The sequence below is a fragment of the Oncorhynchus nerka genome, linkage group LG11 (genome assembly GCF_034236695.1).
Source record: "Oncorhynchus nerka isolate Pitt River linkage group LG11, Oner_Uvic_2.0, whole genome shotgun sequence".
Classification (NCBI taxonomy): Eukaryota; Metazoa; Chordata; class Actinopteri; order Salmoniformes; family Salmonidae; genus Oncorhynchus; species Oncorhynchus nerka.
The window spans coordinates 27,062,087-27,084,945 of NC_088406.1; the positions used below are offsets into that span (position 1 = coordinate 27,062,087).

Sequence of the window (22,859 nt, forward strand, 5' to 3'; positions counted from 1 at the left end):
ATTCCACTGAGGTGTACAGGTTACTCCACTGAGGTGTATAGGTTACTCCACTGAGGTGTATAGGTTATTCCACTGAGGTGTACAGGTTATTCCACTGAGGTGTATAGGTTACTCCACTGAGGTGTGTGTAGGTTACTCCACTGAGGTGTATAGGTTATTCCACTGAGGTGTATAGGTTACTCCACTGAGGTGTGTATAGGTTACTCCACTGAGGTGTATAGGTTACTCCACTGTTATACTCCACTGAGGTGTACAGGTTACTCCACTGAGGTGTACAGGTTATTCCACTGAGGTGTGTATAGGTTATTCCACTGAGGTGTATAGGTTACTCCACTGAGGTGTGTATAGGTTATTCCACTGAGGTGTATAGGTTACTCCACTGAGGTGTATAGGTTATTCCACTGAGGTGTATAGGTTACTCCACTGAGGTGTATAGGTTACTCCACTGAGGTGTATATTCCACTGAGGTTATACTTATTCCACTGAGGTGTACAGGTTACTCCACTGAGGTGTGTATAGGTTATTCCACTGAGGTGTATAGGTTACTCCACTGAGGTGTATAGGTTATTCCACTGAGGTGTACAGGTTACCCACTGAGGTGTGTAGGTTATTCCACTGAGGTGTGTATAGGTTATTCCACTGAGGTGTGTATAGGTTATTTATTCCACTGAGGTGTGTATAGGTTACTCCACTGAGGTGTGTATAGGTTACTCCACTGAGGTGTGTATAGGTTACTCCACTGAGGTGTATAGGTTATTCCACTGAGGTGTATAGGTTACTCCACTGAGGTGTATAGGTTACTCCACTGAGGTGTGTATAGGTTATTCCACTGAGGTGTGTATAGGTTACTCCACTGAGGTGTGTATAGGTTATTCCACTGAGGTGTGTATAGGTTACTCCACTGAGGTGTGGTTATTCCACTGGGTGTATAGGTTACTCCACTGAGGTGTATAGGTTACTCCACTGAGGTGTATAGTTATTCCACTGAGGTGTATAGGTTACTCCACTGAGGTGTATAGGTTACTCCACTGAGGTGTATAGGTTACTCCACTGAGGTGTATAGGTTACTCCACTGAGGTGTGTATAGGTTATTCCACTGAGGTGTATAGGTTACTCCACTGAGGTGTATAGGTTACTCCACTGAGGTGTATAGGTTATTCCACTGAGGTGTATAGGTTACTTCCACTGAGGTGTATAGGTTACCCACTGAGGTGTATAGTTATTCCACTGAGGTGTGTATAGGTTACTCCACTGAGGTGTGTATAGGTTACTCCACTGAGGTGTATAGGTTACTCCACTGAGGTGTATAGGTTATTCCACTGAGGTGTATAGGTTACTCCACTGAGGTGTATAGGTTACTCCACTGAGGTGTATAGGTTATTCCACTGAGGTGTACAGGTTATTCCACTGAGGTGTATAGGTTACTCCACTGAGGTGTATAGGTTACTCCACTGAGGTGTGTATAGGTTACTCCACTGAGGTGTATAGGTTACTCCACTGAGGTGTATAGGTTACTCCACTGAGGTGTATAGGTTATTCCACTGAGGTGTATAGGTTACTCCACTGAGGTGTGTATAGGTTACTCCACTGAGGTGTATAGGTTACTCCACTGAGGTGTATAGGTTACTCCACTGAGGTGTATAGGTTATTCCACTGAGGTGTACAGGTTATTCCACTGAGGTGTCTCCACTGAGGTGTATAGGTTACTCCACTGAGGTGTGTATAGGTTACTCCACTGAGGTGTATAGGTTATTCCACTGAGGTGTACAGGTTATTCCACTGAGGTGTATAGGTTACTCCACTGAGGTGTATAGGTTACTCCACTGAGGTGTATAGGTTACTCCACTGAGGTGTGTATAGGTTATTCCACTGAGGTGTGTACAGGTTATTCCACTGAGGTGTGTATAGGTTATTCCACTGAGGTGTATAGGTTACTCCACTGGGTTATAGGTTACCCACTGAGGTGTGTATAGGTTACTCCACTGAGGTGTATAGGTTACTCCACTGAGGTGTGTATAGGTTTACTCCACTGAGGTGTACAGGTTACTCCACTGAGGTGTATAGGTTACTCCACTGAGGTGTATAGGTTACTCCACTGAGGTGTGTATAGGTTATTCCACTGAGGTGTATAGGTTACTACTGAGGTCCACTGAGGTGTATAGGTTATTCCACTGAGGTGTGTATAGGTTACTCCACTGAGGTGTATAGGTTACTCCACTGAGGTGTATGTAGTACTCCAGGTTACTTACACTGAGGTGTGTATAGGTTACTCCACTGAGGTGTATAGGTTACTCCACTGAGGTGTATACAGGTTACTCCACTGAGGTGTATAGGTTATTCCACTGAGGTGTGTATAGGTTACTCCACTGAGGTGTGTATAGGTTACTCCACTGAGGTGTACAGGTTACTCCACTGAGGTGTACAGGTTATTCCACTGAGGTGTACAGGTTATTCCACTGAGGTGTGTATAGGTTACTCCACTGAGGTGTGTATAGGTTACTCCACTGAGGTGTGTATAGGTTACTCCACTGAGGTGTGTACAGGTTACTCCACTGAGGTGTACAGGTTACTCCACTGAGGTGTATAGGTTATTCCACTGAGGTGTATAGGTTATTCCACTGAGGTGTATAGGTTACTCCACTGAGGTGTGTATAGGTTACTCCACTGAGGTGTACAGGTTACTCCACTGAGGTGTGTATAGGTTACTCCACTGAGGTGTACAGGTTACTCCACTGAGGTGTATAGGTTACTCCACTGAGGTGTATAGGTTACTCCACTGAGGTGTATAGGTTACTCCACTGAGGTGTGTACAGGTTACTCCACTGAGGTGTGTATAGGTTATTCCACTGAGGTGTGTATAGGTTACTCCACTGAGGTGTATAGGTTACTCCACTGAGGTGTGTATAGGTTACTCCACTGAGGTGTATAGGTTATTCCACTGAGGTGTATAGGTTATTCCACTGAGGTGTGTATAGGTTACTCCACTGAGGTGTACAGGTTACTCCACTGAGGTGTGTATAGGTTATTCCACTGAGGTGTGTATAGGTTACTCCACTGAGGTGTATAGGTTACTCCACTGAGGTGTGTATAGGTTACTCCACTGAGGTGTGTATAGGTTACTCCACTGAGGTGTGTATAGGTTATTCCACTGAGGTGTACAGGTTACTCCACTGAGGTGTGTATAGGTTATTCCACTGAGGTGTGTATAGGTTACTCCACTGAGGTGTGTATAGGTTATTCCACTGAGGTGTGTATAGGTTACTCCACTGAGGTGTGTATAGGTTATTCCACTGAGGTGTGTATAGGTTACTCCACTGAGGTGTGTACAGGTTATTCCACTGAGGTGTGTATAGGTTACTCCACTGAGGTGTGTATAGGTTATTCCACTGAGGTGTATAGGTTACTCCACTGAGGTGTGTATAGGTTATTCCACTGAGGTGTGTATAGGTTACTCCACTGAGGTGTGTATAGGTTATTCCACTGAGGTGTGTATAGGTTACTCCACTGAGGTGTGTATAGGTTATTCCACTGAGGTGTACAGGTTATTCCACTGAGGTGTGTATAGGTTATTCCACTGAGGTGTGTATAGGTTATTCCACTGAGGTGTGTATAGGTTACTCCACTGAGGTGTGTACATATTATTCCACTGAGGTGTGTATAGGTTACTCCACTGAGGTGTGTATAGGTTATTCCACTGAGGTGTACAGGTTATTCCACTGAGGTGTGTGCAGGTTATTCGACTGAGGTGTGTATAGGTTATTCCACTGAGGTGTGTATTGGTTTCTCCACTGAGGTGTGTATAGGTTATTCCACTGAGGTGTGTATTGGTTTCTACACTGAGGTGTATAGGTTATTCCACTGAGGTGTGTATAGGTTGCTCCACTGAGGTGTGTATAGGTTATTCTACTGAGGTGTACTGGTTATTCCACTGAAGTGTGTATAGGTTATTCCACTGAAGTGTGTATAGGTTACTCCACTGAGGTGTGTATAGATAATTCCGCTGAGGTGTGTATAGGTTATTCCACTGAGGTGTACAGGTTACTACATGGAGGTTGGGATATTGCATTATCAAATTTATGCGGCACAAGACACCATCGAAAACAAGATGGTATATTTAAAAGATTCGTAGGTGTTGTCCTAAAAATTCCAATTATACAAACATGTTATGCTCACTTTCGTGTGCGGTATTGAATTGGATTCTTGCATGATTTGGGCAGTGGATAGCAGGCAGCACAGCACACAGGTCTCAACCACACAATTTATTGTTCTGCCAGAGATGCAGACTGTTTCAGCAGCCATTGCCACTGAGTGGAGGCAGCTGTACATTGTATTTATGACAAGATCAGGTACGCCATGCAGGTTTCAGCCCTGAGTTCCAATGGGGGTTCCCTTGGCTCTCATCTGAACTTGTCACTGTGTGTCGGTGCGTAGTCGGTCTACCCAAAAGAAAAATGTCATCAGGACCCCCCTCCCCCTTGAATTCCCCCCATGCCTCCCCGTACTCTTTCCCAGTGATTCCTTGATCTGCAAGCACCCTGTCGGCCCATATCAGAAGACTTGCTGCATGGCAGTAGGTTTGAATCAAACCACAATCGACGGATACATTTTTCATTCCTGGCCATTCTGGAAGAAGGAAATAATGTGTGGAACCAGCCTTTTCTTCTTAGATTAAACTCTTATGCTTTTAGGGTTTATTTTTGCTGCTCTGTTATTATTTTGGGAAAGCGTTTCATCTCCGAAAGGCTTGCTGATTAAAAACTGTGAGGGTCTGAGAGATCCTCAAGGTGCTGCCTCTCATCTCTCGGCCTATCTGTGTGTGTGTGAGAGAGGGTTCATGGGTATATTGGTAAACGTGAGTCTGTGTGCGACTCTGTGGGGTGCTGCAGTGTACGAAAGTGTGTGTGTGTGTGTGTGTTTGTGTGTGTGTGTGTGTGTGTGCGCACACGTTTGTGTGTGTTTGTGTCTTCGTGTGTGTTTCCTTTAAGTGCGATGTGGGTGCCAGTGGCGTCTGGCCTGTCTCACTCATGTGGCTCTCTGCTCCATCTGCTTAGATCACCTGGGGAGAGGCGCTTAAACTGCAGCCCTGTGTGTGTGTGTGTGTGTGTGTGTGTGTGTGTGTGTGTGTGTCTGAAATCTGCCTGTCTGTTAATGATCCATCTGCGGCATAATTGCAGGCATGATAAATTAAACAAATACTTCATCCACTATTTACCGTATACTCTACATCAGATCAAACTGTCTTCTCATCTCCACACTTTGTTAATAACTTTTATTACCTTTCACACATCATCTGAGTGATTATGTGGATTTATAAATACTACATTTATTCTCGTGTGTGTGTGTGTGTGTCAGGGGTTTAGGATGTTCTAGTTCGTGTTACATTAGATGCATGTTGACAAACTACACAGTGTGCCTCAATGACCTCCATCTCAGTGGAAATAAATAACCCCTATTTCACAACCTTGCTGTTTTCTGCTGATGGGAATTGTAAAGTGCTTTGCCTTAATCTCCCTCTTAAGGCTGGAGTTAGATGATTGTTATCATTTTAAGAAAAATGTAATAAATATTGCTATTTAATGCAGGAAACCAATCGCATCCCTGCTAAAATGAGGGAACCTTTAGTAGTGTAAACCAATCGCATCCCTGCTAAGATGATAGTACCTTTAGTAGTGTAACCAAATCGCACCCCTGCTAAGATGATAGTACCTCTAGTAGCTTAACCAAAGCAGCACCCTTGCTAAGATGATAGTACCTCTAGTAGCGTAACCAAAGCAGCACCCCTGCTAAGATGATAGTACCTTTAGTAGTGTAACCAAAACAGCACCCCTGCTAAGATGATAGTACCTCTAGTAGCGTAACCAAAGCAGCACCCCTGCTAAGATGATAGTACCTCTAGTAGCTTAACCAAAGCAGCACCCCTGCTAAGATGATAGTACCTTTAGTAGTGTAACCAAAGCAGCACCCCTGCTAAGATGATAGTACCTTTAGTAGCTTAACCAAAGCAGCACCCCTGCTAAGATGATAGTACCTTTAGTAGTGTAACCAAATCTCATCCCTGCTAAGATGACAGTACCTTTAGTAGTGTAACCAAATCTCATCCCTGCTAAGATGATAGTACCTTTAGTAGTGTAACCAAATCGCACCCCTGCTAAGATGATAGTACCTCTAGTAGTGTAAACAAATCGCACCCCTCCTAAGATGATAGTACCTTTATTAGTGTAACCAAAGCAACACCCCTGCTAAGATGATAGTACCTCTAGTAGTGTAAACAAATCGCACCCCTGCTAAGATGATAGTACCGTTAGTAGTGTAACCAAATCGCACCCCTGCTAAGATGATAGTACCTGTAGTAGTGTAACCAAAGCAGCACCCCTGCTAAGATGATAGTACCTTTATTAGTGTAAACAAATCGCACCCCTGCTAAGATGATAGTACCTTTAGTAGTGTAAACAAATCACACCCCTGCTAAGATGATTGTCCCTCTAGTAGTGTAACCAAATCGCACCCCTGCTAAGATGATAGTACCTCTAGTAGCTTAACCAAAGCAGCACCCCTGCTAAGATGATAGTACCTTTAGTAGTGTAAACAAATCTCATCCCTGCTAAGATGATAGTACCTCTAGTAGCTTAACCAAAGCATCACCCCTGCACTTATTGCTCTCATTGCACTGTTAGTATTGATCATTTCTTTGGGACTATGTTTGTTTGTTCATGCTATTGTTTTTAATCCCTTATTGTATTCCCGCTCACTCTGAATAAGGGACCAGGCAGCAACTACATGACTATGGCAGGAGCTTGCTGTGTGCTGTCTGTGACGGTCTCGTCTCATGCTCTGATCCTCTTCCTCCACTCCAGGTCAGTGACGGACCCCCGGGATGGAAAGCGCGTCGCCCTCAAAAAGATGCCCAACGTCTTCCAGAACCTCGTCTCCTGTAAGAGGGTCTTCCGCGAGCTGAAGATGCTGTGCTTCTTCAAACATGATAATGTGAGTGGGTGGATAGCCTCCCTCCTCCCACCTCAATGTCAATGCCCTCCCCTCTTTTGATCCCTCCCTCTTTCCTTCTCTTCCACCTGTCACCGCCGAACCTTGTTTCTTCCTCTCTGTCCTTTCCTATTCTCTCTCTCTCTCTGATCCCTCTCACCCTCCGCTCCCTACAGACGTGCCTGACCTCCTCTCCTCTCCACAGGTGCTCTCGGCTCTCGACATCCTACAGCCTCCACACATCGACTACTTTGAGGAAATGTATCCTTAGACTGGCCACAATGTCATTGGTTATGTGGCCTGTATTCATCAAACCCCTTCCTTCTAGTCTCACAATCGTAGGAGTTTAAAACAACCTCTTGCACATATTCCATGCAATTTTTTTAAGCAGCTTTGTTAGCTATCAGTGAATCTCCCAGGCTGCTGGTACCTTCCACAGATTAAAGCGGACAGACTTGTTTGCTGTAGATTCAATCTGACCTTGTTGCATTGTTTAGATGGGATGTCTTGTGTTGTGTCATTGCTGCTAAATTGGCTCAGCCCGTATGGAGTCAGTCCAGATCCAGTCTGAGACCTGCTGGAGATTGTAGACTCTCTCTCTCTATCACCTATTCCCAGTGAAGTCTATGTCTGCTGGGGTTGTTAAAATGGTGAGATTTTACTGAGCTGTCTCATTGACATTATTTTGCCTCCAGGAGTGACAGTTGGGGCGTGGGAGGAGACCGGAGGCAAGGAGCTGTGCTTGCTGATTCAGTGGGAGATAGATAGGGATGATCTACTAGCAGGTAGCATCTACCTCCTTTTCACTCTTATAGGTGGTTGGGGGGTGGTAGTTTGGCTGTTTGTTTATCCACCGCTATCCCCCATATTAGTGCTCATCAGTCGACAGCACTATCAGTTGGAATCAGGTGACTGACTAACTGACTATGGCCTTGGAAAAACGAGTTGAGCCTGCTCCCATTCTGCATGTTCAGGGTGAAGGAAAAGGCACAAGCCTGTCACCGACACCTTTAGTTATCTTTTCCTTGGCGTCCCGGCACTTAACTGCCTAATGGTTTATTTTGGGTGGAGGAGGATGAGGAGGGCGGATGGAGGGAAGGGGTGTAAAACGTTGACACGTCCCATTTAGTTTCCTTTCGTATTTCTAATATTTCCTTGATGGGCTGGAGTTGGAGGAATGAGGTTTGAGGCTTTCCGAGCTTTCTGGGTAATCTAGCATATAATTGAATCATCCAAATGACACGCTGCTCCCCCGTATGGAACCTGCTCCTGGTCACTCCTCTTATAAGCCCTTCCCTATTTTACATCTCTCTAAACCAAGTGGGCTTTCTTTGGTTCTGTCTTGGCAGCCTTTCTAGTGAAATATGAGAGAAAGAATAGAAACAAAACCCACTTTGTCTTTATTTATTTTGACGTTACTCATTCGTCATAGTGATTATTTTCTTTGCTCTTAAATGTGTGACATTCTGCTGCTTTTGGACTCACTTTAAAGCACACAATGGAAGCCCCTAAATAGTGTACTGTATAGCAGCGTTTCTCTGTGTGCTTTTTGATACTAGAATATACAACAACAAGAACGACTGGGATATATGCTGTGCTCTCGCGTGCAACTTCTGCCTTTGAGAGTGTTAGGGGGAGTGGTGGCATATTGAACTCAGGCTGTTTATTTGAAGGCAGGCAGGATCCCTATCTTTCTCTCCACTCTCTCTCTTTCTCTCTCTCCTTTTCTATCTCTCATTCTCTCTCTCTCATGGCATGTTTAGCAAAGCAAGGGAGATGAGGATGTTGGGGAGCTAGGAGGTTTTACCGGGAGTGTTGTCACACACCTTCCCTGGAAACGTTCCCATCTCCACAGACAGCAGGCAGGCAGGCATGCAGGCAGGACCCTTGGCAGGAGCTCTCTCGCTCTATCTCTCTCTCTCTCTCTCTCTCTCTCTCTCTCTCTCTCTCTCTCTCTCTCTCTCTCTCTGTGTGTGCCTCTCTTTCTATCTATTTGCTTTGTTAAAATCCCCAGCTACAATAAATGCAGCCTCAGGATATATGGTTTCCAGTTTACATAGAGTCCAGTTAAGTTCCTTGTGTGCCAGCTTGGTGTCTGCTTGAGGGGGAATGTACACCGCTGTGACGATAACTGACGAGAATTCTCTTGGAAGGTAATATGGCCGGCATTTTATTGTAAAGAATTCTAGGTCGGGTGAGCAGAAGGACTTGAGTTCCTGTATGTTGTTATGATTACACCATGAGTCGTTATTCATAAACACTCCCGCCCTTCCTCTTCCCAGAGAGGTGTTTATCTCTGTTGGCGCGATGCATGGAGAAGCCCAGTGGCTGAACCGATTCTGACAACATATCCAGAGAGAGCCATGTTTCCGTAAAACAGAGAATGTTACAATCTCTGATGTCTCTCTGGAAAGCAACCCTTGCTCGAATTATGTCTACCTTGTTGTCAAGAGACTGGACATTGGTGAGTAGTATACTCGGGAGTGGTGGGCAATGTGCACGTCTACGGAGCCTGACCAGGAGGCCGCTCCATCCGCCCCTTAGATTCATTGTCCTGGGTGGTGGTTCAAACTGATGCTTCAGGAAAGTCGTAATCCTGGTCGTAATGTTGGTAAGTTGACGTCGCTCTTATATCCAATAGTTCATCCCAGCTGTATGTAATTAGATTTAAGATTTCCTGGGGTAACAATGTAAGGAATAATACATAAAAAAATAAAATACTGCAAGTTTCCTAAATCAAATCAAATCAAATCAAATTTATTTGTCACATACACATGGTTAGCAGATGTTAGTGCGAGTGTAGCGAAATGCTTGTGCTTCTAGTTCCGACAATGCAGTAATAACCAACAAGTAATCTAACTAACAATTCCAAAACTACTGTCTTATACACAGTGTAAGGGGATAAAGAATATGTACATAAGGATATATGAATGAGTGATGGTACAGGGCAGCATACAGTAGATGGTATCGAGTACAGTATATACATATGAGATGAGTATGTAGACAAAGTAAACAAAGTGGCATAGTTAAAGTGGCTAGTGATACATGTATTACATAAGGATGCAGTCGATGATATAGAGTACAGTATATACGTATGCATATGAGATGAATAATGTAGGGTAAGTAACATTATATAAGGTAGCATTGTTTAAAGTGGCTAGTGATATATTTACATCATTTCCCATCAATTCCCATTATTAAAGTGGCTGGAGTTGGGTCAGTGTCAATGTCAGTGTGTTGGCAGCAGCCACTCAATGTTAGTGGTGGCTGTTTAACAGTCTGATGGCCTTGAGATAGAAGCTGTTTTTCAGTCTCTCGGTCCCAGCTTTGATGCACCTGTACTGACCTCGCCTTCTGGATGATAGCGGGGTGAACAGGCAGTGGCTCGGGTGGTTGATGTCCTTGATGATCTTTATGGCCTTCCTGTAACATCGGGTGGTGTAGGTGTCCTGGAGGGCAGGTAGTTTGCCCCCGGTGATGCGTTGTGCAGACCTCACTACCCTCTGGAGAGCCTTACGGTTGAGGGCGGAGCAGTTGCCGTACCAGGCGGTGATACAGCCCGCCAGGATGCTCTCGATTGTGCATCTGTAGAAGTTTGTGAGTGCTTTTGGTGACAAGCCGAATTTCTTCAGCCTCCTGAGGTTGAAGAGGCAGCCTCCTGAGGTTGAAGAGGCGCTGCTGAGCCTTCGTCACGACGCTGTCTGTGTGAGTGGACCAATTCAGTTTGTCTGTAATGTGTATGCCGAGGAACTTAAAACTTGCTACCCTCTCCACTACTGTTCCATCGATGTGGATAGGGGGGTGTTCCCTCTGCTGTTTCCTGAAGTCCACAATCATCTCCTTAGTTTTGTTGACGTTGAGTGTGAGGTTATTTTCCTGACACCACACTCCGAGGGCCCTCACCTCCTCCCTGTAGGCCGTCTCGTCGTTGTTGGTAATCAAGCCTACCACTGTTGTGTCGTCCGCAAACTTGATGATTGAGTTGGAGGCGTGTAGTCCGTGATTGACTGTAGACCCTGCCACATGCCTCTTGTGTCTGAGCCGTTGAATTGAGATTCTACTTTGTCTCTGTACTGACGCTTAGCTTGTTTGATAGCCTTGCGGAGGGAATAAATCAAATCAAATCAAATTGTATTTGTCACATACACATGGTTAGCAGATGTTAATGCGAGTGTAGCGAAATGCTTGTGCTTCTAGTTCCGACAATGCAGTGATAACCAACAAGTAATCTAACTAACAATTCCAAAACTACTGTCTTATACACAGTGTAAGGGGATAAGGAATATGTACATAAGGATATATGAATGAGTGATGGTACAGAGCAGCATACAGTAGATGGTATCGAGTACAGTATATACATATGAGATGAGTATGTAGACAAAGTAAACAAAGTGGCATAGTTAAAGTGGCTAGTGACATAAGAATGCAGTCGATGATCTAGAGTACAGTATATACATATGCATATGAGATGAATAATGTAGAGTAAGTAACATTATATAAGGTAGCATTGTTTAAAGTGGCTAGTGATATATTTACATAATTTCCCATCAATTCCCATTATTAAAGTGGCTGGAGTTGGGTCAGTGTCAATGACAGTGTGTTGGCAGCAGCCACTCAATGTTAGTGATTGCTGTTTAACAGTCTGATGGCCTTGAGATAGAAGCTGTTTTTCAGTCTCTCGGTCCCAGCTTTGATGCACCTGTACTGACCTCGCCTTCTGGATGATAGCGGGGTGAACAGGCAGTGGTTCGGGTGGTTGATGTCCTTGATGATCTTTATGGCCTTCCTGTAACATCGGGTGGTGTAGGTGTCCTGGAGGGCAGGTAGTTTGCCCCGGTGATGCGTTGTGCAGACCTCACTACCCTCTGGAGAGCCTTACGGTTGAGGCGGAGCAGTTGCCGTACCAGGCGGTGATACAGCCCGCCAGGATGCTCTCGATTGTGCATCTGTAGAAGTTTGTGAGTGCTTTTGGTGACAAGCCGAATTTCTTCAGCCTCCTGAGGTTGAAGAGGCGCTGCTGCACCTTCTTCACGACGCTGTCAGTGTGAGTGGACCAATTCAGTTTGTCTGTGATGTGTATGCCGAGGAACTTAAAACTTGCTACCCTCTCCACTACTGATCCATCGATGTGGATAGGGGTGTTCCCTCTGCTGTTTCCTGAAGTCCACAATCATCTCCTTAGTTTTGTTGACGTTGAGTGTGAGGTTATTTTCCTGACACCACACTCCGAGGGCCCTCACCTCCTCCCTGTAGGCCGTCTCGTCGTTGTTGGTAATCAAGCCTACCACTGTTGTGTCGTCCGCAAACTTGATGATTGAGTTGGAGGCGTGCATGGCCACGCAGTCGTGGGTGAACAGGGAGTACAGGAGAGGGCTCAGAACGCACCCTTGTGGGGCCCCCGTGTTGAGGATCAGCGGGGAGGAGATGTTGTTGCCTACCCTCACCGCCTGTGGGTGGCCCGTCAGGAGGTCCAGTACCCAGTTGCACAGGGCGGGGTCGAGACCCAGGGTCTCGAGCTTGATGACGAGCTTGGAGGGTACTATGGTATTGAATGCCGAGCTGTAGTCGATGAACAGCATTCTCACATAGGTATTCCTCTTGTCCAGGTGGGTTAGGGCAGTGTGCAGTGTGGTTGAGATTGCATCGTCTGTGGACCTATTTGGGCGGTAAGCAAATTGGAGTGGGTCTAGGGTGTCAGGTAGGGTGGAGGTGATATGGTCCTTGACTAGTCTCTCAAAGCACTTCATGATGACGGAAGTGAGTGCTACGGGGCGGTAGTCGTTTAGCTCAGTTACCTTAGCTTTCTTGGGAACAGGAACAATGGTGGCCCTCTTGAAGCATGTGGGAACAGCAGACTGGTATAGGGATTGATTGAATATGTCCGTAAACACACAGGCCAGCTGGTCTGCGCATGCTCTGAGGGCGCGGCTGGGGATGCCGTCTGGGCCTGCAGCCTTGCGAGGGTTAACACGTTTAAATGTCTTACTCACCTCGGCTGCAATGAAGGAGAGACCGCATGTTTTCGTTGCAGGCCGTGTCAGTGGCACTGTATTGTCCTCAAAGCGGGCAAAAAAGTGATTTAGTCTGCCTGGGAGCAAGACATCCTGGTCCGTGACTGGGCTGGGTTTCTTCTTGTAGTCCGTGATTGACTGTAGACCCTGCCACATGCCTCTTGTGTCTGAGCCATTGAATTGAGATTCCACTTTGTCTCTGTACTGACGCTTAGCTTGTTTAATTAGCCTTGCGGAGGGAATAGCTGCATTGTTTATATTCGGACATATTACCAGACACCTTGCCCTGATTAAAAGCAGTGGTTCGCTTTCAGTTTCACGCGAATGCTGCCATCAATCCACGGTTTCTGGTTTGGGAATGTTTTTATCGTTGCTATGGGAACGACATCTTCGACGCACGTTCTAATGAACTCGCACACCGAATCAGCGTATTCGTCAATATTTCCATCTGACGCAATACGAAACATGTCCCAGTCCACGTGATGGAAGCAGTCTTGGAGTGTGGAGTCAGCTTGGTCTGACCAGCGTTGGACAGACCTCAGCGTGGGAGCCTCTTGTTTTAGTTTCTGCCTGTAGGCAGGGATCAGCAAAATGGAGTCGTGGTCAGCTTTTCCGAAGGGGGGCGGGGCAGGGCCTTATATGCGTCGCGGAAGTTAGAGTAACAATGATCCAAGGTTTTACCACCCCTGGTTGCGCAATCGATATGCTGGTAAAATTTAGGGAGTCTTGTTTTCAGATTAGCTTTGTTAAAATCCCCAGCTACAATGAATGCAGCCTCCGGATAAATGGTTTCCAGTTTGCAAAGAGTTAAATAAAGTTCGTTCAGAGCCATCGATGTGTCTGCTTGGGGGGATATATACGGCTGTGATTATAATCGAAGAGAATTCTCTTGGTAGATAATGCGGTCTACATTTGATTGTGAGGAATTCTAAATCAGGTGAACAGAAGGATTTGAGTTCCTGTATGTTTCCTTCATCACACCATGTCTCGTTAGTCATGAGGCATACGCCCCCGCCACTCTTCTTACCAGAAAGATGTTTGTTTCTGTCGGCGCGATGCGTGGAGAAACCCGTTGGCTGCACCGCCCCGGATAGCGTCTCTCCAGTGAGCCATGTTTCCGTGAAGCAGAGAACGTTGCAGTCTCTGATGTCCCTCTGGAATGCTACCCTTGCTCGGATTTCATCAACCTTGTTGTCAAGAGACTGGACATTGGCAAGAAGAATGCTAGGGAGAGGTGCACGATGTGCCCGTGTCCGGAGTCTGACCAGAAGACCGCTACGTTTCCCTCTTTTACGAAGTCGTTTTTTTGGGGGGTCGCTGCCTGGAATCAATTCCGTTGGCCTGTTTGTAAGGCAGAACACAGGATCCGCGTCACGGAAAACATATTCTTGGTCGTACTGATGGTGAGTTGACGCTGATCTTATATTCAGTAGTTCTTCTCGACTGTATGTAATGAAACCTAAGATGACCTGGGGTACTAATGTAAGAAATAACACGTAAAAAAACAAAAAACTGCATAGTTTCCTAGGAACGCGAAGCGAGGCGGCCATCTCTGTCGGCGCCGGAAGTTAAGGACACGATGCGAGGCGACCATCTCTGTCAGCACCATCTTTTGAAGGTCAGATAGAGGAGAGGCGTTGTATTTTGAGGTGTTGTTTTATTAGTGTTTTAAAGCTTATTTTGCTGTTTGCCAGAGTCATTTCAGATGGAATCGAGTTTCATGTGATCATGTATAATACTGTGCGTTGCCTTGAATTTGGGGACTGTGAAGAGACTTCTGGTGGGGTAAGTATGTATTTTAGAGCTATATGTAAGTTCATTATTCAAACAATTTGGACATTTCAATACAATAATATTTCTCACAAAAACAATAATTTGTTAGTTCTGTATGTGAAGCTAAGCGGAAAGTGTGCAGCTCTGTTTTGAGCCAGTTGCAGCTTCTTTTTTTATAACAGATCCTCCCCATCTTCACAACAACTTTGTCAATATGACTTGACCATAATAATTGACCATCCAATGTTATACCTAGGATTTTAGCTTCCTCAACTTACTCAATGGTCACACCATTTCTACACAACTCCAGTTGAGGTTTAGGTCTCAGAGAATGTTTTGAACCATATACATTGCTTTTAGATTTAGTTATATTTAAGAGCAGTTCTGAAACTGACTGTAACTCCTTATTTAGAATTTCAGAGCTCACTGGCTTTGGGTGCTGACATGTAGCGTTTGGAATGATCCGCATACATAGTTATTCTACACTGAACAAAAATATAAACACAACATGCAACAATTTCAAAGATTTTATACTTTGGTATATGTTATGATAGCAACGTATGCTAAAGCTGTTATTCAACGCAGTTCCAGCCAGCACAGCTCGCCGACTGTCATGGAAACCTGGCTAGCTATATAGCTAGCAGCTAGGCTAACTGCTTCACTAAGCAGCAGCTCTTCAGACTTTAGGGTTTGGCAGTATCCCAGGACAGATAGTAGTGGTCCCAGCAACTGAGCATTACCCCATCACAATATTTAAATTAAACAGGTAGGTTAGTTAATTAATGTTTTTCTCTTCAAGAAAACACTTTTCCAGAAACTTTAAAAAACAAACCAAGCTCTCTAGTTTCGCGTTCAGCATGCAGCGCGCTCTGATGAAGTTGTACATATGCTTAGTGACGTGGACACAAGGAACTTGAAGCTCTCGACCCGCTCCACTACAGCCCTGTCGATGGGGCCGTGCTCGGCCCTCCGTTTCAGCTCCTTTGTCTTGCTGACGTTGTGGGAAAGGTTGATGTCATGGCCCCAGACTGCCAGGTCACTGACCTCTTCCCTAAAGGCTGTCTCATCGTCATTGGTGATCAGGTTTACCCCCGTCGTGTTGTCAGCAAACAGCAAAATATTTATTTGCAGATGCAACCAAATTGGTTGTAGTTTAGAGCCCTGGTAGGGGTTGAGGCCTGTAGCTCTGCTAACTTGTGATAATTTCCTCTGTGGGGTTTGGTGTGCATGCTTATTTTCTCTGTACTTTTGTGGGGGGTTAGCACCCCCTCATCTCATTCTCCAGCCTGGTTAACAAGGTTAACATGTGACCAGAATGTCTTTTATTTTACCACCTACCAACACCCTTACTAGTCCGGCTAAAAACTACTTCACTCTCTCATCTCACCATTTTTGTTCAGAGGTCAACTTTATGTTCTTCCACTAAAGGTTATCTCCAGAGTTATCTGAGCGTGTCTCTACCTGACGTGTCTCTACTTGACCCCAGTCTTTATCTTTACCATGGCAGTCCTTGACTATGTTCATTACCTCACACACACACACACACACACACACACACACACACACACACACACACATCATGGAAGGCTAGTGAATTACTGACACAGCAACAGGCTATTTATAGACCTCAACGTGACATGGCATGGGGCTATCACAACCTGCCAAGAAAACGAGAGAGTGAGAGAGCATGTTCAAGGCAACCACATGCCTGCCTGCTTTACAGGAGTTTGTTATGGAGAGTTTCACATTGTCAGGAAACTTGGACTTGGCTATTGAATCTAATCCCCAGGCTTATGTTTGGTTGACCACTGCTGTTTCTATTTTCTAGAATTCCTAGAAATACCCCTCTGAGAAATTATATTATCCTGCTGAAATGTCTTACTGAAATACCTATTCTGGAAATGGGTGGCTAATCTGAATAGGCTCTGTAGCTCTGAGTAGTGTGGTGTGTTTGACTGAGGTCTGACAGCATCTATGTGTCAGATATATAGTGAGTCATTTGCTGTTCCGGAAGTGACTGTACCTATTTTCGTATAAAGGTCTCTGCTGAAGTTGCTTGCGTGCATGTATGAATGAGAAGGAGCGAGAGGTCTGACACACCCCTTCTGTCTTTTGTGTGTGTGTGTGTGTTTATTAAGCACCCACGGTAGAGTACTGTAGGCTGGTGTGGGCTCCGTCTTGGTCTGCTCCGTCAGAACAGGAATATGAATGCGATCTCCACATATCTACACGCTGGTTATTATGTAGAGGGGGTGTTTTTAATCAGGTAGCATATTAGAGTGAATACACTCTTCTATCCAAACACACAGTTAGACCTGCGTAGCCTGGTAATAATTCAACTGCTCCTGACACAGGAAGACATGATTACAGCCTGATGCACTACACCGAGGAAGAAGGGAGGGAGGGACACTCACAGGCAATTATATTAAATGTAAATATGGATTTAGGAAGACGTTTCAGGTGCTTCATTACATTACTTCTATTGCTCATGGTCATTATTATGAAATGGATGGACATGCTTGGATTTTCATCATGAAACAAAATGACTCAATGCACAGTGCCATACAATAGGAGGATGTGTCGTGTTCTGCTACAATATGACCTTTAATGGAGGGGGGTTCTCATCTTCCACTGTCATTTAAACAGGGGAAACCCAAGGTCTGAAAATGTCTCTTAGGTTTCCCCTTACCTCACCTTGCCAATGTGTGTCTACATTAGTACTTTGCCTCTTCCCTCCCTCTCCTCTCTTCTGTGGGTTAGTCATACAGGGAGGGGGAGGGGTGACACCTTGACATACAGCAGACCCCAGGTGCCTCTCTGCCATTTCCCTCTTCTCAATGCGTTGGTTGGCATAGTAACAGGTAACCAGAGCCCTCTGGGAGTGTGTTCTGCGCCAGGTCACATGGTTAAAAGGGGAAGGATTGCTCACAGGTGGCCAAGCCAGGGATGCCATAGCCGACACAGACTAACCCAACTAGTTTATACACAGAATAATACTGGAGCTTCAGTGTAGAAGTATATAACGAGCTACCTTAGTTCACAGGCATCTACCCTTTATATACAGTTGAAGTCAGAAGTTTACATACACTTAGGTTGGAGTCATTAAAACTTGTTTTTCAATCACTCCACAAATTTCTTCTTAACAAACTATAGTATTTGCAAGTCGGTTAGGACATCTACTTTGTGCATGACACAAGTCATTTTTCCAACAATTGTTTACAAACAGAATATTTCACATATAATTCATTGTTTCACAATTCTAGTGGGTCAGAAGTTTACATACACTAAATAGAATGTCCCTTTTAACAGCTTTGAAAATTCCAGAAAATTATGTCACGGCTTTAGAAGCTTCTGATAGGCTAATTGACATAATTTGAGTCAATTGGAGGTGTACCTGTGGATGTATTTCAAGGCCTACCTTCAAACTCAGTGCCTCTTTGCTTGACATCATGGGAAAATCAAAAGAAATCAGCCAAGACCTCAGAAAATAAATTGTAGACCTCCACAAGTCTGGTTCATCCTTGGGAGCAATTTCCAAACACCTGAAGGTACCACGTTCATCTGTACAAACAATAGTACGCAAGTATAAACTAGAGGTCGACCGATTTTGATTTTTCAACGCCGATACCAATACCGATTATTGGAGGACCAAAAAAGAAAAAGAAAATGACAATTACAACAATCCTGAATGAACACTTATTTTAACTTAATATAATACATCAATAAAATCAATTTAGCCTCAAGTAAACAATGAAACATGTTCAATTTGTTTTAAATAATGCAAAAACAAAGTGTTGGAGAAGAAAGTAAAAGTGCAATATGTTTAGTTTAGTTTAGTTCATTTTATTTTTACAGGGACAGTGCACATTAATCAACGTTTCAGTAAATATGCCGGTTTTAGCCAGCCGGCTAATTTTCAACCGCAGTCCCTGGGCAGGTTATTAAAAACAATTACAATATAGACAATAGCACCATAGAACAAGCAAGACATAGCAACATAGGACAAGCAAGACATAGCATACAGACATAGCAACATAGAACAAAAAGCAGCAAGACAAAATTCATAAAAGCAACAAAGTGTTTCCACACCTCACAAGCTAGACAACAGACAACATGGAAAGCGGCAACACACAGCTAGGGACCATGTTCACAAATCTGATTGACCTTCAGCCAGGTCTTCAAGCATTTTGTGAAAGTGTGATATGTGGTGCAGTTATGTGTGTCTGATGGCAGTGTATTCCAGACATGGGAAGCTCTCACAGAGAATGCAGATTTACTAAAGGTGCTTTTCCTTAGGGGAACTATACAGTCACCTCTCATGGCAGACCTTGTGGATCTGCTGCCATATGTCTGGGTTTTCTGTTTAACAAAGATATTGAGTGGAGGGGGAGCCAGGCCATTAAGGATCTTGAATACAAGACATGCGTCGGTGTATTGCACAAGATTTTCCCAACTCAAGAGCTCATGCTTTCTAAGGATGTGACAATGATGATGGCTATTGGGCTTCCTATCAAGCACTTTGAGAGCCTGTTTGTAGACAGACTGAATAGGTTTTAATGTTGTACAGCAAGCTTGGGCCCAACTAGTCAAGCAGTATGTTAAGTGGGGAGTATCATAGATTTGAAGTACAGTTTTGCTACCTCTGTAGTCAAACAATTTCGTATAAATCGGAAATTAGCTAGATTGAATTTAGTTATTTGAATTACCTTTTTCACATGCTTTTTTAAAAGAGAGGTTGGAATCAAGTATGATGCCAAGGTACTTAAAATCGGATACCACCTGGAGCTTCTCCCTGACACATAGACATCTGGCTCAGTAGCATCTGTTGCCCTCTTTGTGAAGAACATGCAAACAGTTTTTTTCACATTGAGATGCAAACACGAGTCACTGAGCCACTTTGTAACCTGGACCATTACAGTAGTGAGTTCTTGTGCAGCTTGTTGTTTGCTCTTTGCATGCACATATATCACTGTATCATCTGCATACATTTGAACTTCAGACCCAGTACAGACAGAAGGCAGATCATTAATGTACAGGCTGAACAGGAGGGGCCCCAGTATTGACCCTTGGGGCACGCCCACATCATAGCTACGAGTGGGCGACAGCTCATTGCTCACTCTGACACACTGAGTTCTGCCTTCAAGGTATGATTTCATCCATCTCAAGGCATCAGGGGAAAAGTTGAACTTGGACAATTTTGTGATGAGAATCTCATGGTTAACAGTATCAAAAGCCTTCCTTAGGTCCAGAAACACAGCCCCAACAGCACCCCCTTTGTCCATCTTGGACTTCACATTTTCCAGAAGAAAGCAGTTGGCCGTTTCTGTGGAGTGTTTCGCTCTGAAGCCAAACTGCATGTGCTATGTAAGAAAGCTAACGTTTCAGTTCCTTGCTCAGAACATGAGAACATATGAAAGCTGGTGGTTCCTTTTAACATGAGTCTTCAATATTCCCAGGTAAGAATATTTTAGGTTGTAGTTATTATAGGAATTATAGGACTATTTCCCTCTATACCATTTGTATTTAATTAACATTTGACTATTGGATGTTCTTATAGGCACTTTAGTATTGCCAGTGTAACAGTATAGCGTCCGTCCCTCTCCTCGCTCCTCCCTGGGGTCGAACCAGCAACACAACGACAACAGCCACCATCGAAGCAGCGTTACCCATGCAGAGCAAGGGGAACAACTACTAGAAGGCTCAGAGCGAGTGACGTTTGAAACGCTATTAACGCGCGCTAACTAGCTAGCCATTTCACTTCGGTTACACCAGCCTCATCTCGGGAGTTGATAGGCTTGAAGTCATAAACAGTGCAATGGTTGAAGCACAACGAAGAGCTGCTGGCAAACGCACAAAAGTGCTGTTTGAATGAATGTTTAAGTGCCTGCTTCTGCCTACCACCGGTCAGTCAGATACTTAAATACTTGTATGCTTGTAGGCTCAGTCAGATTATATGCAACGCAGGACACGCTAGATAATATCTAGTAATATCATCAACCATGTGTAGTTAACTAGTGATCATGATTGATTGTTTTTTATAAGATACGTTTAATGCTAGCTAGCAACTTACCTTGGCTTACTGCATTCGCGTGACAGGCAGTCTCCTTGTGGAGTGCAACGAGAGAGAGGCAGGTCGTTATTGCGTTGGACTAGTTAACAGTAAGGTTGCAAGATTGGATTCCCCGAGCTAACAAGGTGAAAATCTGTCGTTCTGCCCCTGAACGAGGCAGTTAACCCACTGTTCCTAGGCCGTCATTGAAAATAAGAATGTGTTCTTAACTGACTTGCCTAGTTAAATAAAGGTTAAAAAAAATACAAATTAAAAAATCGGCGCCTAAAAATACCAATTTCCGATTGTTATGAAAACTTGAAATTGGCCTTAATTATTCGGCCATTCCGATTAATCTGTCGACCTCTAGTATAAACACCATGGGACCACGCAGCCGTCATACCGCTCAGGAAGGAGACGCGTTCTGTCTCCTAGAGATGAACATACTTTGGTGCGAAAAGGGCAAATCAATCCCAGAACAACAGCAAAGGACCTTGTGAAGATGCTGGAGGAAACAGGTACAAAAGTATCTATATCCACAGTAAAACGAGTCCTATATCGACATAACTTGAAAGGCCGCTCAGCAAGGAAGAAACCACTGCTCCAAAACCGCCATAAAATATGCAACTACACATAGGGACAAGGATTATACTTTTTGGAAAAATATCCTCTGGTCTGATGAAACAAAAATAGAACTGTTTGGTCATAATGACCATCGTTATGTTTGGAGGAAAAATGGGGGAGGCTTGCAAACCGAAGAACACTATCCCAACCTTGAAGCACGGGGGTGGCAGCATCCTGGTGTGGGGTGCTTTGCTGCAGGAGGGACTGGTGCACTTCACAAAATAGATGGCATCATGAGGGAGTAAAATTATGTGTATATTTTGAAGCAACAATTCAAGACATCAGTCAGGAAGTTAAAGCTTGGTTGCAAATGGGTCTTCCAAACGACCCCAAGCATACTTCCAAAGTTGTGGCAAAATGTCTTAAGGACAACAAAGTCAAGGTAATGGAGTGGCCATCACAAAGCCTGACCTCAATCCTATAGAAAATCTGTGGGCAGAACTGAAAAAATGTGTGTGAGCAAGGAGGCCTACAATCCTGACTCACCAGCTCTGTCAGGAGGAATGGGCCAAGATTCACCCAACTTATTGTGGGAAGCTTGTGGAAGGCTACCCAAAACATTTGACCCAAGTTAAGCAATTTTAAAGCAATGCCACCAAATACTAATTGAGTGTATGTAAACTTCTGACCCACTGGGAATGTGATGAAATAAATAAAAGCTGAAATAAATCATTCTCTCTACTATTATTCTGACATTTCACATCCTTAAAATAAAGTGGTGATACTAACTGACCTAAGATGGCATTTTACTATAATTAAATGTCAGGAATTGTGAAAAACTGAGTTTAAATGTACACTGCTCAAAAAAATAAAGGGAACACTTAAACAACACAATGTAACTCCAAGTCAATCACACTTCTGTGAAATCAAACTGTCCTCTTAGGAAGCAACACTGATTGACAATAAATTTCACATGCTGTTGTGCAAATGAAATAGACAACAGGTGGAAATTATAGGCAATTAGCAAGAGACTCCCAATAAAGGAGTGGTTCTGCAGGTGGTGACCACAGACCACTTCTCAGTTCCTATGCTTCCTGGCTGATGTTTTGGTCACTTTTGAATGCTGGCGGTGCTTTCACTCTAGTGGTAGCATGAGACGGAGTCTACAACCCATACAAGTGGCTCAGGTAGTGCAGCTCATCCAGGATGGCACATCAATGCGAGCTGTGGCAAGAAGGTTCGCTGTGTCTGTCAGCGTAGTGTCCAGAGCATGGAGGCGCTACCAGGAGACAGGCCAGTACATCAGGAGACGTGGAGGAGGCCGTAGGAGGGCAACAACCCAGCAGCAGGACTGCTACCTCCACCTTTGTGCAAGGAGGAGCAGGAGGAGCACTGCCAAAGCCCTGCAAAATGAACTCCAGCAGGCCACAAATGTCCATGTGTCTGCTCAAACGGTCAGAAACAGACTCCATGAGGGTGGT

At 44.4% G+C, this 22,859-nt stretch overlaps 1 protein-coding gene across 1 annotated transcript in view; it reads left to right on the forward strand.

Annotated features, from left to right (window-relative positions):
• The window catches only part of LOC115115928 (serine/threonine-protein kinase NLK), a 149,548-nt gene that overhangs the window by 79,194 nt on the left and 47,495 nt on the right, over positions 1-22,859 (forward strand). The window contains exons 2-3 of the mRNA XM_065024346.1: positions 6,855-6,984; positions 7,187-7,242. Of these exons, the coding sequence (XP_064880418.1) occupies positions 6,855-6,984; positions 7,187-7,242 (186 nt within the window). The remainder of the gene's footprint in view (positions 1-6,854; positions 6,985-7,186; positions 7,243-22,859) is intronic.